At 38.3% G+C, this 15,628-nt stretch overlaps 1 protein-coding gene across 1 annotated transcript in view; it reads left to right on the top strand.

Annotated features, from left to right (window-relative positions):
• The first annotated feature begins 664 nt into the window (after positions 1-664).
• The window catches only part of AQR (aquarius intron-binding spliceosomal factor), a 59,607-nt gene continuing 44,643 nt past the window's right edge, over positions 665-15,628 (top strand). Inside the window, exons 1-11 of the mRNA XM_059819243.1 lie at positions 665-754; positions 1,614-1,670; positions 3,768-3,808; positions 4,829-4,864; positions 7,314-7,434; positions 8,752-8,892; positions 10,349-10,417; positions 10,898-10,998; positions 11,681-11,757; positions 13,001-13,065; positions 14,970-15,086. Coding sequence (XP_059675226.1) covers positions 671-754; positions 1,614-1,670; positions 3,768-3,808; positions 4,829-4,864; positions 7,314-7,434; positions 8,752-8,892; positions 10,349-10,417; positions 10,898-10,998; positions 11,681-11,757; positions 13,001-13,065; positions 14,970-15,086 — 909 coding nt within the window. The 5' untranslated portion in view covers positions 665-670. The remainder of the gene's footprint in view (positions 755-1,613; positions 1,671-3,767; positions 3,809-4,828; positions 4,865-7,313; positions 7,435-8,751; positions 8,893-10,348; positions 10,418-10,897; positions 10,999-11,680; positions 11,758-13,000; positions 13,066-14,969; positions 15,087-15,628) is intronic.

Below are 15,628 nucleotides of genomic sequence, written 5' to 3'. Positions count from 1 at the left end.
TCAGACAGAGCGCGGAGCTCTGCTCAGGCCTCGGTGGCCTTCGTTTGATGTTAGTAAGCGTGTGTCTTTTCCGCGTCGGATGGACAGAGACCTTTGCTCTAAATGGTAAATAAATAACAAAACAGAAGGAGTCTATACCCCTACCTAAGGGTATCTACCGAGCGCCTGACGGGCGAGCGCAGAAGCAGCCCGCTGCGTTGACTGCCCCCCCCTCCTTTCATCGCAGTCTTTCGGCTTTTACAGACCCCTGGGCAGCTCGTGGAGGTGTTCCTTGCAAAGGCCCGGTGCGCTGCTGGGGACGGCCGGGCCTCGCAGCGGCCCGCTGCCGAGGCTGGCCCCGGCACCGGCCCTGACAGCGACCGCCAGACGGCGGCCCAGACAAACCCCACCGCCCGGCGCGGCAGCCGCGGGGAGCGCCGCCACCGCCGCTCGCCGGCGGCAGTGGCAGGGAGGGCGCGGCAGGTGGCGCAGCCGCCGCCCCTCACCTCCCCGCGGCCGCTCTAGCACTCTCGCCCCGGAAGTGCTCCCCTCTCAGCTGCTCCTTGTGCGGAGGTTACTTCCGCTCGGCCTCCGCTCAGGCAGCGGTGCGCTGGGCCTGGCTTGGGCTGAGAGCGGTGGCGGGACAGCGGCGCTGCCCGGCGTCTGCCAGGTTGCTTGGGCCGGCGGCGCCATGGCGGCGCCGGCGTCCTCGGCCCCGCCGAAGAAGATCGTGGCGCCCACCGTGTCGCAGATCAACGCGGAGTACGTGACCCAGGTAGGGCCGGCGGGGGAGCGGCCCGTGGGGGTCTCCAGCCGCCTCTCCCGCGGCCGGAGCCAAGTGCTGGAAAGCGCTCCGGCAGCGACGGCGCCTCGGTGTTGAAGTAGTCTTTGCGGGCCGTGGGTGGTAGGGAAAGGGTCTTGTTTTGTCGCAAGTGAGGAGAGATTTAACGCCTGTGTTACACGTGAAAGGCTATACGCCCCCAACGTTTTCAGACTGGAGAGATTTGCAAGAGCAGCACAGCAGAATAAATCAGGTTTGTTATAATACATGAAAAGTTGCTGACAGCTTCTTGTAGCTGAGTATTTTAAGTGGTTTTATACAAGTGTTCATTTTTTGTGCTGGAAATGCTGCTTTCCTTCCTCTTCTACAGCATAAAGAGGCTTGAGTAAAGTTGGTTAGGAAGCTCTTGCCACCATAGCTCATGAGTTTTGGTGCAGTGATGCTACAGCGAAAAGCCTTAAAACAGTAGACCTTTAAATATAGCCTCTAGTTCTTTGTCAGATTCCTCAATGGGACCTTAATCATTTGCAATCTGGGTTTGCAGGCCCAGAAAGATTATGGTATGTTTTTTGCTAGAAGTAACTTAAGAAAAAAAGTTGTTTATTACATAGAAGTCTGTGCATCTGAAATTTTTTCAGAGAATCGCATCTCTGTTGGAAAAGATTTAGGCATAAAACCTTAAATGATTGAAAAGCGTTGTCGTTGGAAAACATAATTTTGTTACTTGTAGTTACCGTAAGCTGAAATTAAATAAGATATTAGTGAAATGAAGTTTGGGGATGGGATGTGTTATAGAGTTCACTACAATTGAAAATGTATATATTTAACCTTTTTTTATTTTTCCCCCATACAGTTAGCAAATAAATACTGGGCTCCACATGTGAAGAAAAAGTTGTCTTTTGAGTCAAAGGTAAATACTTCTACTGGAGTTGTGTTGGGGTGTAAAAGAATAAGGATCAGCCCTTTTCTGATGTGCCAACCTTCAATGGTGCTTATTTTATACAAGAGTATAGGAGACTGCTTGAAAGGTCAACAGTTCCTTAACACACTGTAAATATAAATTGTCTATTATGTATTTGTAGTTCATAAATGTAAGCACTGTTATGATGAAGGTGTGCTGTAGCAGTGCAGTTCTTTTGTATGCTATTTGTTCAGTTTATTTTGGCCAAGAACTTACGAGAGCAAAAGGTGTTTGAGCATCTCCTTTGTAGTTAAAAGATGTTTGAGGAGGGGCTACTCTTAGAAATCAAAGAAGGGTGAAAGATGCAGGTATTGCTGAACTGTATACTTCATTCTAAAAGCTTCTTCAGACAGTTTTGATCAGACAACTTTAGTGCTGTTCTGGTGGATATGTGTGTTTTGAATGTTTAAAATTTGGCCTGCTGTAGAACCATAGAATTGTTGAGGTTGGAAAAGACCTTTAAGATCATCAAGTCCAACCGTAAACCTAACCCTGCTAAGTCCACCACTAAACCATATCCCTCAGCGCCTCATCCACACGTCTTTTAAATACCTCCAGGGGTGGTGACTCAACCACCTCCCTGGGCAGCCTGTTCCAATGCCTGACAAACCTTTCAGTGAAGAATTTTTTCCTAATAGCCAATCTAAACCTCCCCTTGTGCAACTTGAGGCTATTTCCTCCTGTCCTGTCACTTGTCCCTTGGGAGGAGAGACCAGTACCCACCTCTCTACAACCTCCTTTCAGGTAGTTGTAGAGAGCGATGAGGTCTCCCCCGAGCCTCCTCTTCTCCAGACTGAACAACCCCAGTTCCCTCAATCGCTCATCATAAGACTTGTGCTCCAGACCCCTCACCATTCAACCATTCACCATTCAACACATCTGCCCAACTTGGTGTTGTCTGCAAACTTACTGAGGCTGCACACGATCCCCTCGTCCAGATCATTGATAAAGATATTAAACAAAACTGCCCCCAGCACTTGAGCCCTGGGGAACACCACTTGTGACCGGCTGCCAACTGGATTTAACTCCATTCACCACAACCCTCTGGGCCCGGCCATCCAGCCAGATTTTTACCCAGCGAAGAGTCTGCCCGTCCAGGCCATGAGCAGCCAGTTTCGCCAGGAGAATGCTGTGGGAAATGGTGTCAAAGGCTTTACTAAAGTCTAGGTAGACTATATACACAGCCTGTCCCTTGTCCACTAAGTGGGTCGCTTTGTCATAGAAGGAGATCAGGTTAGTCAAGCAGGACCTGCCTTTCATAAACCCATGTTGACTGGGCCTGACTGCCTGGTTGTTCTGTACATACCGCATGATGTGTTTGGTTTTGTGCTGGTTTTCTGTGGTGTGGGGTTCTTAAATGTTAGGTTTCTTTCCCTTGTGGGTATTTGGCTAAATCTCCCTTTCCAGCCTCAGTTTACTCACTCTCTTTGTAGTATTTGTGGTAGTATTTGTCTGTGATTGTTAGAACTAGGTGTACATAAGCAGCTGAGTTGCATCTCTGTGTCATATGGTGTCATATGGTGTGAAAGTGTGCTTATTTTAACAGATAGTGCAGATTCTTTCATTACTGTTGGAAAAATTAGGTTAAAGTGTCTGGATTTGGTTAAACGTCAGTTAAAAGAAACAGTGACAGCAGATGACTGAGTTGATGCAGACTTGACTCCTGAAGACTGTTCTTTAAATTCAACAGTAAGCCAAAGATTAACAACAAAAAAGTTTGCATATCTGTTTGACTGTTATATAAAAATCTCGGTGAGATGTAGGTTATTCCTTTAGAATAACCTGAATGAAGGTACTATCAATTCTCTATCATTGTGTGCCTTCCCCTAAGTTGATTCACTTTCTTTGTGAGAGTGTATGTCTATGAAGCTTTTGGACTTTTCAGAGCTGAAACAAAATTGTTACATTTTTGATCAAATAGCAGTAAGCAGAGAGTAACTAATTCAGAGTATCTCTGAGTGCATAAGATATCTTAATGGATTTTTAATCACTTTATTATGTATATAAAATTCTTAACCCTTTTATTTGAAATATTCTTTCCCATAGGTTATTGAAGATATATATACAAAAGAAATTGTCAGGTCAAAGTAAGTACGCTACTCACTTTCACTTATAGACAAGCGTTCCAACATTATCTGTATTGAAGTGGTTTCTAATGTTTCATGGAATATTTTAAAATGCATTAACAAGTTGAAAGCAGATGAAAATGATTCGAGTGCCTTTGAGTCATTTAATCATTATGGTATTTCAGAGTCTGAATGCGGCAAAAAGAAAGTTCATGAGCTCGTAATCCTTAAATGTGGTGGCTGGACATAATACTGGTTGGTTCCTTGATCTGGTAGTCTGTTGTATTTTATGTTGTTTTTGTTGTGATGGTTGTAGAAGGCTGGTCCCTTCTTCTGTCACTAAGGTATGTAAAGAAAAAAAAATATCAGTTGAGGAGTGTGCTGCTTCTAGCTTTTTTCTCTTTCCCTAATTATTGTTACCAGGTTTATAAAGGGCAAGTCTCATTTCAATGAATTGTGATGTTAGTTGGGGGAGACAAAGAATTCAAGATAAACTGCATTCTACAACTGTGTGTACAGAAAAGAGTTGTAACCATAGTTGTTTGGAGTTCTTCAGGGGAAGTTCGAGCTCTGGAGAGAATTCTGTTTGATTCCTTCATGAAAGTAATCTAAGAATTGCCATACAGGATCAGAGCAAGCTTCCATTTCCGGCCACTAAGAAGAGAGACCATTATGAACTGATTAAATATATAGTTGTAGTTTTCCAGAAGACACTCAGCTTCTAGCAGTTTATGTTTTCAAGACTGTTGGAAGTAGTGTTTTCATATTTAAAAGATCTAGATGGATTTTTTTTTAATGTGAATTTAATTGCTTAATGATCCTGCATGATCTTATCTTCCGCAGTGTTACAGCAGTTGCTTCCGTATTGAAGTGGTTGCTCTTGCACGGAAATGGGGGTGTCAGAAATAATTCCTAGATATTTCTACAGGTTTCATTATGTAAACATTCAAAATAAGGGAAAATATAGCCATTTTCCATACAGCCATGACATTTATGGGAGGCTTTCTTTCCTGTGTTAATTGATTACTTTTTCCTTTTTAGGTTTGCTATTAGAAAGATAATGCTTCTTGAATTCAGGTAAGCTAAATGGAGTGAAATTTTAAGTTACTTTTTTGTAGGAACCTGTAAAGATAAGAAGCAAATGCAGGGCAGTAAGTCAGTTTGAAGGTAATATACTTGTTTGTTCCTACTTACTAAAGCCTTGAATTCTGTGAAAATGAAGTGGGGAGAGCTTAATTTTAGGACAAAATAATTTCGTAAGCATAAGTAACATATCAGAGTATCTTGTTTTATGATTCTGAATTTCTAGTGTAAGTGAAGCACCAAAGAAGAGAGTGTGAATGAAAGAGGTGAAAAACTTGGATCTGTTATTTGGAATGTGTCATTAAGCCTTAAATCAGAACTCACCAAAGTCAGAGGAAGTCTTTGGATTAAGTCTGTTACTGAGAGGGTAAAAATGAATTGTGCTGCAGCAGCATCACTAACATTGTCTTCACTTGAAAAGAAATGGAAATCTGTTTGAAGATTCTTACAGCTACTTCAGACTTTCCTGGAAGAACTTATAAAGCATGTCTAAAATAATGTAAAATAAGTATTTGCAGTATTTACATATTTAGAAACACAATTTTTAGTGTTCTATTTGGTTTTGGTTTATCTCTCAAATCTTATAAGCAGATAGAATGAGATGGTTTTTGGTTGAGATATATTTCAGCTTTTTCAAACACAGAATCTGTAAGTAGTACCGCTAAGTAGAAAAGTAGGACAAACTTCCCTCTGTTTCCTGCGTCTTTATTACAAAAGGTGGAAGAGAAAATGTAAGCTACGGTTTGGGGTTTGACACAAACAAATGGCATGCTGGTAGCGTGACTTCTTGAATTTGTATGCCAGCAATACCATGGAGTTAGAGTTTTTTTTAGCCTTTCTGTGAACATTGTTAATGTTACCAGTCTGTAATGTATCTTTAGTACTTTCTGGTCTATAGCCCCATCTACTGCCATTTGTCGTGTAAGTAATTTTCTCTCTTTTCTTTCCCCCACCTCCCCATCCGTCTGTCAAACTCTCCTGTCTTTACACACATGAGATTTTCCTGTCCTTCATTCTTGCTCACATATGTTTATCCTCACTTGGGGGCATAATAGTATTTTTACTAAAACCTGTTGAAGGTCATTGGAATTCCTGGGTGAAATGAAGTATGGAGTTCTGTGGATTTTGTGAGGTTTTTCCGCCTCCTGTTGGCAGATTCAAGCTTTTGGGAAGCAGCATGTATTTCATTTTGTATATGCCTATGAAGTTCTCTCAGCTCCATATGAAGCTACGCATTCTGGCTGAGGTCCCAGAAAGCAGAAATCACTGTCTGACCATTAGTGAGCCTTTTGTTCCTGGTTACACAAAACTTCTCACTGCCTTTTTTTCCACTGTCTCTGGTACTCGTCTTATGTGAAATTATTGAAGTAGCTTACAGTAAAACGTCAGAAAAGTAAGCTGTGGAAAAAAGTAAACAGGTAAAACTGAGTTGGCTCATGAGGGGCCAAACAAATGTTAGAGCTGACTTTAAGAGAAAGGAATGAATCAGCAGCTTGTTTCTTCCTAAACAAGACTTTCCACTTTGTGGTGGCAGTTCTTAATGAATCAGCAGCTTGTTTCTTCCTAAACAAGACTTTCCACTTTGTGGTGGCAGTTCTTAAAGTAACACAAGGTGCAAGTGCGCTATTGAATATTGTGGATTTAGGGATTGCCTCCTCAGGAGGCAACCTATTCTTCATAGTTTCTAGTAAACTATTCTTCACAGTTTCAAGAGGAATTTAAAGGAGGGAGACAGTTTTTTGTCCAAATAGCCTCTCAACCCTAAGATCTAATTTTAAGGGTTTCTTCTATGAGAAATGTGCTATATTAATGAAGAAGAAATGCTCATTGCTGGCAAGCTGCTATTTTCCAGTGTCCAGTAATTTTTTTACATCTTCTTGAAAACACTTAATTCCTCCCCTAATATTTGACACTTTGTTTTAATTGCACTGTAATGTAATATTTTTATTGCCTTTATATAATTGCAAGCATAAAATGTCTCTAGACGATTCCTGATTTTTTTTTTTTTTTTTAATAAAAAGGGTATTTAATAATACAGATATTGTTATGCAGTAGTTGTTCTTTGCATCTTATGCTAGGAAATGCTGCATGTGACATTCTTTAGACAAGTGAAGTTTTTTCTCTTTTTTCTCTTTCTGGAAAATCAATATGAATTTATGTTCTGACTTTGTATTGAGCTATGGCTACTCGTTACATTTGAAAACCCTCTGGTGAATGTGTCTTCCTGATAAGAAACTCATCTGTGTCTTGTAGCAGTTACCGAATCTAACAAGTTTTGCTGCAGTGACCTAGATGAGAGGTAACTTCAGGAACTACTCACAAACTATAAAAATGGCTTTAAGGAGAAGAAGGAAAAAAAACCCTGCGGATAACTGCACTTTCAAATGAGTGACAGATTATGTGGGTGGCAGCAACTAATGAAATATTCTTTGTCTCTTCACAGCCAGTACCTTGAAAATTACCTGTGGATGAATTATTCTCCAGAGGTGTCCAGTAAGGCATATTTAATGTCAATCTGCTGTATGGTGAATGAGAAGTTCAGAGAGAATGTCCCTGCGTGGGAGGTAACCAATTTCAATTACAGCTAGAATTGCCTTTGATCTGTAAGTTGCAACTTTTGCGGTGTGCTCACTTATACTGACAGAAGGTAGCAAAGCTCGTAGTGTTAGAAGTAAATGGTACCTCAGCTGGAATGTCTCACATGGTGTTTTAAAGTGTATGTTCTTTTCGGAGAAAGCAACGAATGGATGAAAAACCACCTGATTCCTTCTGGTGCACAAGTCCTTTGTTCTGCTGTGTGATGCCTTTACATCATCATCATCATTTGCTTTTTTGGGACTTGACAGAAGTCTGGCATTTGCAAAGAAGTTCTTGCTCTGATATTGAAAGAAAAAACGATTTTTATATCTGTGGATATAAGAAGGCACAACTGGAAGTCTAACATTTTATCCAACAGTGTCTTGCTTAAAACCTGTGAATATGGTTTTGTAGCTTTCTTACATGAAATTTTATACTAAGATAATCTCTTATTCTGCTTGTACGTGTACTGTTTTTTGTAATAATAAGTTCAGAAATAATTTAGTGTTTCTGCAAACAGTCCTGTTCTCACAGGCCATCTCAACAACATAAGCCTAGTTAGAAATTTTATGCAATCTTTATTTCAGAAGCACACTTACACTGATAATAGCGCCATTACTTAGTGCTGGCAAAGCACAAAGGATTAGTAACTTGCGCATAGGATGTCTGTGCCTTTTTTTTTTGTTCTGGCATAGGTACTAGAAGCAAAATGACAGATGCGTATTACTTTTCAAGCAGCTTATTTAAATCTGTTATTTGGTATGTAGCTGCCCTTGTGAAAAAAACCCACGTTTTATCTCCATGATTATTCAGTTTATCTTCTGGCTCAGAGAGCTGATTGGGAATTCCACAACTGTAATTAATGTCTGGTGGTTTTTACCTGCTCACTTTTTGCAGATCACTGAACAGCTGCCATAATTTTCACCAAAATACACCAATTCTCTTCTAACCTGTGTCATTTTACAGTAATTCTGTGCAGTCAGCAGTTGAGCATTCCCACAGAACAATCCACTCCACTTATGCTTCTTGTTCAGTTTGTCCTATGCCTCACCTGTGTTAGACCACACAGAAGGCAGTAGTCCCACTAAGAGCACTCCCACAGTGTGAGGATCCCTGGCCAGGAGGATAGCATTAGTCTGTTTTGTTTGTGCTTCCTGGTCACAATAAATGAAAAAGAGAAAACTAATCCTTCCTTTTATACATTTAAATGGGTTTAGAGAACTTAAGCTATGTTATATGAATGAAGATTGAAATGATTTGTCTCAACCTGACTCAAAACCGACGACTTCTTCTTCTATTCCTAGACGTTCAAAAAAAAGCCGGAACACTTTCCCTTCTTTTTCAAATGCATATTGGAAGCATCATTGGTTGAAAATGACAGTGAATACTCTCTGCATGAACAGACAGTCTTGCTGCTTTTCCTTGATCACTGCTTCAATAGTTTGGTATGTTGAAAGTAACTGTAATACTTCCAGTGTGAACTGGAGGATTGGCACTTACTGCAATTTAAAGGCATATATTCAGACTTATATTTAAAATGATACTTAAAAAATACATATTTATATTTGAAAAGGTGGTTTACATTTAAAAGCAGATTACTTACTACTGTGCTCTTTTTAGTTTGGCTGGGAAGTTGCACAAAATTATTTCCATTAACTATTGAGAAAGTTTTAAGAAAGCATTGGGCCAACTCGAGAGACGTGCAGATAGAAATATTATCTAAACCTGATTTCAAAAGTGAAAAAAATACTAAGTTGTGTTCTCAATCTGGAATAAAAACACAGTTACAGATCCTAATTATCAAGTGTGGAGAATAATTTACAATTATCTGTTACATAAAACAGTACTCTGTTACCTCTCTTGCTAGTGGGCTTTTTCTTTACTTATATTGCACACAGGATGTATCAGTCAAAATCAGGGCCTGCACAAGTAAAGAACAAAATTGTGTCTTGCCGACAAAACAGTTTAGAAAGTATATGATTTTATTTTGGGATTAGGAATGATTATGGGAGCCAGTAATCATCCTGAACCTTACGTGTATAGTTTATCAAGGTAGTATTTTTTCTATAGTGGTCATGGTACGGATCTTCATTTTAAAGGAGGGTTTGATAGTGACTGTATGGAATCCTGCTTGCAGAGCATGTTTCTCATATAACAGGATACGAGAGTAAGCCAGTAAAAAGGTGTTTGTAAAAGCATACTGCTATTAGAAGCTGCACTTTTTTGTGAAATGCAGAACAGGATAGTCACAGTAGTGTTTTAAGTAAGGAGCACTGAAATGTGACATTTCAGAATGCTGAGAATGGAGTATTTGTCCGTGAAGACATAGACGTATTTAAGATGTCAGTGGAAGTTTTCCAGTAGTTTAGGAAAGAAAGAAAACTTTGTGGATCGAGATCACGGACAGAGTTGGAGAGAGAACATTTGAAACAATAGTTGAAGTTAAATGAATTATAGAGAAAACTAGTTATTTCAGATAATGGGAAGAGTGTAGATAAAGTGGGAAAAACTTGATAGATGAAGGGCTTCAGGAGAGGGAAGAACAGAGTAAAAACAGATAGAGAAAGCACAGTAAGAAAATTCAGTTCAAGAGCAAGAAATGACTGAAGAAGGTGCATCAGTTCTCATCAGCTTCTGTGATAAAAATACATGGATGGGGCCCTGGCTGAAGTATTAAGAACTGAAAATCCATGAAAAGATCCCAAAATGCAAAAACATTTTTAAGTGTTACTGGGTAGGGCTATTGTGCAGTTTCATGTTAGGAAATTGTGAAATCTAATACAACAACATATGTATTTTTGTCAGATGGTAATGTACCTTGATGTATTTTGTAAGACAGGCACATCAGAAAACATAAGAATTTTAAAAAAAACCCATTTTCTGTCTGTAACTTTCTAACAGGAGGTGGATTTGATCAGAGGTCAGGTGCAGCAGCTCATTTCCTTACCAATGTGGATGGCTCTACAACCTGTAAGCATAACACTGTAAACTAGCAAAGCAATCTTCTATGCATTATCCAAGTCCTATAAAGTGAACTTTTATGGAATACTGTTATAGAAGTCTAATATTTAAAGCTGCCTGCATTGCTATGGGATTATATTTTTGTTTGCTTGGTAAAATTCTTTTTATTGTTTGTTGCGGATTTCCATGTAATTGTAATTATGAAAAATTACATGATTTATTAATAAACCTAAGCTTTGTGGCTTATAGCTTCTTCAAGCTATGAGATCACAGGGACTGGGGAATGGAGCTGACATCCAGCCATGGCTAGACTCTCTCTAGCAGTATTACAGTCTTGTTTTACAGTGATACTTATTGAGATTAGTCTGAGACAGCTATTTATTTTAGTTTGTAAACATATTTTTTTCTTTTTTAATAAGACAGGATTGTATTTTTATCTCTCGTGAAAACAAGGATTCTTGGTGATTGAATAACATTTTAACATTTCAGAAACGGCTGGAACAAGAGCTGAAAAAGACACCAAAACTAAGAAAATTCTGGAATCTGATTAAGAAAAATGATGAGAAAATGGATGAGGAGACAAGAATGCAGTATGTTACAGAAACTTTTTTTGCTTTTAAATCCAAAGCCCTTAATGCATTCATTGTGTTTCAGCTAAAATAAATTATCTCAATAAAAAAATGTGTTTTCTAAAAAAACCTGTGAAGATAGCAAATAAGGATTGATCATATGTGGTCTCCTGGAAAGTATTTTGTTTTCCAGTAGTCTTTATGCAAAATACTGTTATAGAACTCTTAATATTTTTTTGATCAGTGAATTTGTGATACAAATGTTAGAGCTATAGGATGAAAGCCATAAGAGAATATTCATGTAGTTATATTTTTTCATGACCTTTAGCAAATGTTTAGCTGTTAAGCAAATAGCTTATGCAAGTATTGGAATAAAATTGTGTGTATCTCACCAAAGTAAATGTTCCAATACTTTTGTGTTGCAATGTGGTAAGTTGTAGGTGGTAACATACTTCTCCTCTTTGACTCAGTAGAAGCATGGGTTGTTAAATCAGTTCTGTGCCTAAAAATGTAGACTCTGCTAATCTGTCTGCCTGAGTGCAGAGAGAAAAGTTATCATCTAGACAGTTTAGGTGTGTTTCAAAGTAACCTGCTACCATTATATAAATTTTAAAGCAGCTACCTTTTTATTAGTGAAAGATGTGACGTACTCCTAGTCTGCATTTAAGGAATATTAATGTGTTTGTAATATCTCTGATTTTAGAGCGTATCGGGAGAGAAGATTTCTTTCACAGCTCATTCAGAAATTCATTTCTGTGCTAAAATCAATACCTGTCTCAGGTAACTGGTTCTTATGTTACTTTGTTATCTGGTAATCTGTCTTAAATTCTTTTCTGTTGCTGAAGCAACTACGCCTTAGGATGCCAACCTGAGGTTGGAGACCTTGTCTGGATGGGGTTTTAGTGAAATCCATGCCTGTCTGCATGGATTTCATGTCAAAATTAGTATTCAAATCTGTGTATGCTTTAAAAATGAAATAGCAGAAAGCTACTTTAAACCTCTTCTTCTGTTCAGTATGGACTTAATAAAAAAATATTTCTGGGTAATGATATTCTTTATTGTGTGCTTACAGCCTTTTTACAGCATTAAAGCGTTTCGTACATACTTAGATGCCTTGTTAAACAGGTGGTATAAATGCATATGATAGGTCTTTATTCTGTCAGTACTGTTGATTTATGGTGAGAACAAAGGCCTAAGTGAAGTGAAATTCTGTAAGATTTGACTGCTCTTGATTTACAAGTCATTGCGACAAGCAAAGTTATATGCTTGCCTGATTTAGAAGGGAAGAGTGTTTGTACAGGAAGGTGTTAGCCTTTTGACAAAAAAGGCTTATTATACTCTAAGTATAGCACAATTTGGGTGAAATCACTTCCCGCAGTTCTGCTTGTGTTCTTAAACTCTTAGCAAACTTCAGCTCTTAACTGAGCTGTGAGGGGAAATTCTGTCTATTGCGTCTTCCTAAAGGTTACCTATCCCCTCTGTTTTCCCAATTATGCAAGACCTGTTTTAGGAAGATTTACATTAACAGTTCTTTGGAGGCTTTAGGAAGTAGATATTCATTAAAGCAGACTTAGTGTTGTGTTTTGGCATAATTCTAAAGGCTCAGTAGTCACCACTTTGAATGTTATCAAGGCCTTATGCAAAAGGCCTTGATTGCAGCTTTTAAATAGGTATTTTTGAGTACCCGGAGTTAAAAGTTCATAAGAAGCTTAGCGGGCCATTGGTATCTTGTGGAGGTGTGCATTTTTGTATGTCACATTGGTTGTTTTTTTTCAGAGTGGATAAAATCATTCCTCAAACTCTGGTTCCATTACTTTCTTATATCCAAAACTTTCCTGGTTTGCAATGAAAGAAAGGATTGTTCGGAAAAAAAGAAGAATGTGCTAGTTAACTTTTTAATCTTGTTAAAAGCTAATACTGGTATATTAGTAGCATTTATTACACTTTTAAAGAATAGTTCAAGTACAAATATATTGTGGTGTGGATGAATTACAAAAAAAAAATTTTTTTTTTTTCTATCTAGGGCTGATTTCTGTGGACAAAGTTCATTATTGTGAGAGATTCATTGAACTCATGCTAGATCTTGAGGTAAGTTATTAAATTGTTTCAACCAGTTTCCAGGTGTACTTATCTAAGTTTTAAATGTGTAAAGTCATTATTATGGCCTTATTCCAATTAGCAGCTGGTTATGTCACAGTTGTGCATTTGGTTGCTTAATAGTGGTTTTTCATCTGTTAATAGGAGGTTGTAGCAGTGTGTCCACATTGGGAACTGACTAGTAATGTTTATAAACCAGATGAACTGTTAGAGAAAGCTAGGATCTTAAGTTGCTCAGTGAAGAAGACTTTAAGTGGAGTAGTGGTAATAATTCTGGCAATTGATGAAAATGTGTGATGCTTTAATTCACTAGGAATAACCCAGAAGTATTCTTCCCAATGCATAATAGGTCCCTTAAGGTATCTTCTGTATTGTAGGGTATAATCCCAAAAAGTGTTAGCAGTTCTGAAATGCAAACTATTTCTATTTGACTAGAATTCATTATTTAAAATAACAGTTCTGGTGATCTAGGTTTGTTACAGAATAATAGGAGGCCAAGCAAGGTTTTGTGAAATTTTTCAGCAGGTACTGAGAAAGTGGGACAACTCTAAGCTTCGCAGTACTAGAATTAAAAATAAAAGACATTAATTTACAATTTCTCACATAAGTAGCAATTTATTTAAAATAACTTCAGATTTAGAAGACGTTCTGGAATAAGACAGAGCTTTCTGAAACAGTAAGCACAAGGAGCTTTAAAATGGCTTGATCTTGAACTCGTACAGACTAACTGTCCTCTGCTAAATTGCTTAAGTAGCCTGTGCTTGCAGTTGCAATAGAATGAATTCTTTAAATTAGAGCTTGTTGTCTTATGGATATAATATACTCTTATGAGAGAAAATACGTATTTGAAGTTAAACTTAAGTCTGGCGCTTAGCCAAAATACTTAGAGGCAGTACATTTAATGTTGGTTCTCACTAGGTTAGAATTCAGACAGTTTATGAAGCCCGTTTAAATAGCAAACAAGCAAATGAGAAATTAGTTGTAAATCCAGGTCTTTTTGCCTCAGTAGCATGTACTGTGTTAATGGGCTCTTTTTACCTATGTCGAGGCCTTTTTCAGAATATTTGTTTTGTATTACAGTATATAGACTGCCATCAAAACTTGGCGTTTGTTTGTTGTAATTATTGTGCAGGGTAATTAATGTTTTCTACTACAGATTCTTTTATTTTCTTCATCTTAGTTCTAGACACCATGTTGATACTTTTTGGCTCTCTGAATTCAGTATGTAGATTCCATTGAGAACAACTCATTTTTTTCTCATGAATTGTTAAGGTGTACTGCTGTATGCTGTTGAACAGTTGCTACGTATAGCAGCTTAAGCTATTTACACTGAGAAGAAATGATCTCTGTTTTGTTTACAAAAAGCTTTTATAAGTTTTTAATTAAGATTTGAAAAATTCTTAGATCTAATTTGAGTATCTTAAAAAGAGTAGAAGGTACCATATAATATTTAGAAGAAACACAGTTTGCAGTCTTGAGAAAGACAAGTTTAAAATTAATGAAATTAGTACAGAAAGCAAACATTTAAAACAATGTTGCAGCAGTTTGACGTATCTTTTTGTAGCACACAGGCATTATGTAGACAACAGTAGAAAAATTGCTTTATTTAATTTACTTTTATTACTGGCAGGATGCAATCTCACTAATGGCAAGTTTGTGCTGTGCTCGCAGTCATATAAAAGGCTGTGTTCATAGCAGCCTACCTGCATAAACCCAGTGTCTTGGCATATGTAAATGCTGCTTTAATATAAGAACCTTTGTTAGGGTATTAGATATGTAAATAACTGTGCAGCAATCTATCTTGATATGCCTTCTTGAAATGGTAAATTATGAGAAACCAGGATTTACTACATTTTGAAGAATTGCTTATGCTAACGTGAGGTTGTTTACCACAGGCTTTGCTTCCCACGCGGCGCTGGTTTAATACAGTGTTGGATGACTCCCATCTTGTTGTTCACTGTTACCTGTCCAGCCTTGCTAAAAGAGAGAAGGAGGGTCATCTCTTCTGCCAGGTGAGATACAAAGTTGTTGAAAATAACCTTTTCATTCTTATGCAGCTCTGAATACTGCAATTGTTTTGTTTTATATTTGTTTGTTAAGACAGGTTTTTCTGATGGATGCAAACCATGTATGTATTTAAATCCTTCAGACAGTAGTTCTTTCTTACCTATACCTATGTGTGTGACTGCTCTTATATTTCTGGCTCTGGTTTTGAACAGTTCTTAAAAGTACAACCTAGAAAGCAGTGCAGCTTCTGGCATGCTTTACCCCAGGTATAGCAGAAGTTGTCACTGATGCATTCTTCTGTGCTTCATTTTGACCTCAGGCTGTTCTACAGTGCAGCTATTTTTCACTACTGTCCTTCAGTTTACTCAGTCATAGACAGCATATTATTTTTTATGGTAGGATCTGAAGATCTCTCCTCTTTGCTGCATCTCACCTGCTTTTCCTGCTGCTTCCTGTCCCCTATCTCTGGCATTTGTTCAGTTTCTCTTAGGGTCAGTATTGATGGAACACAAAGCCAGCACCACATCTGAATAATTTTCTTCTTCCG

The sequence above is a fragment of the Gavia stellata genome, chromosome 7, assembly GCF_030936135.1.
Source record: "Gavia stellata isolate bGavSte3 chromosome 7, bGavSte3.hap2, whole genome shotgun sequence".
Taxonomy (NCBI): Eukaryota; Metazoa; Chordata; class Aves; order Gaviiformes; family Gaviidae; genus Gavia; species Gavia stellata.
This window is presented reverse-complemented; position numbering and strand designations above follow the sequence as displayed.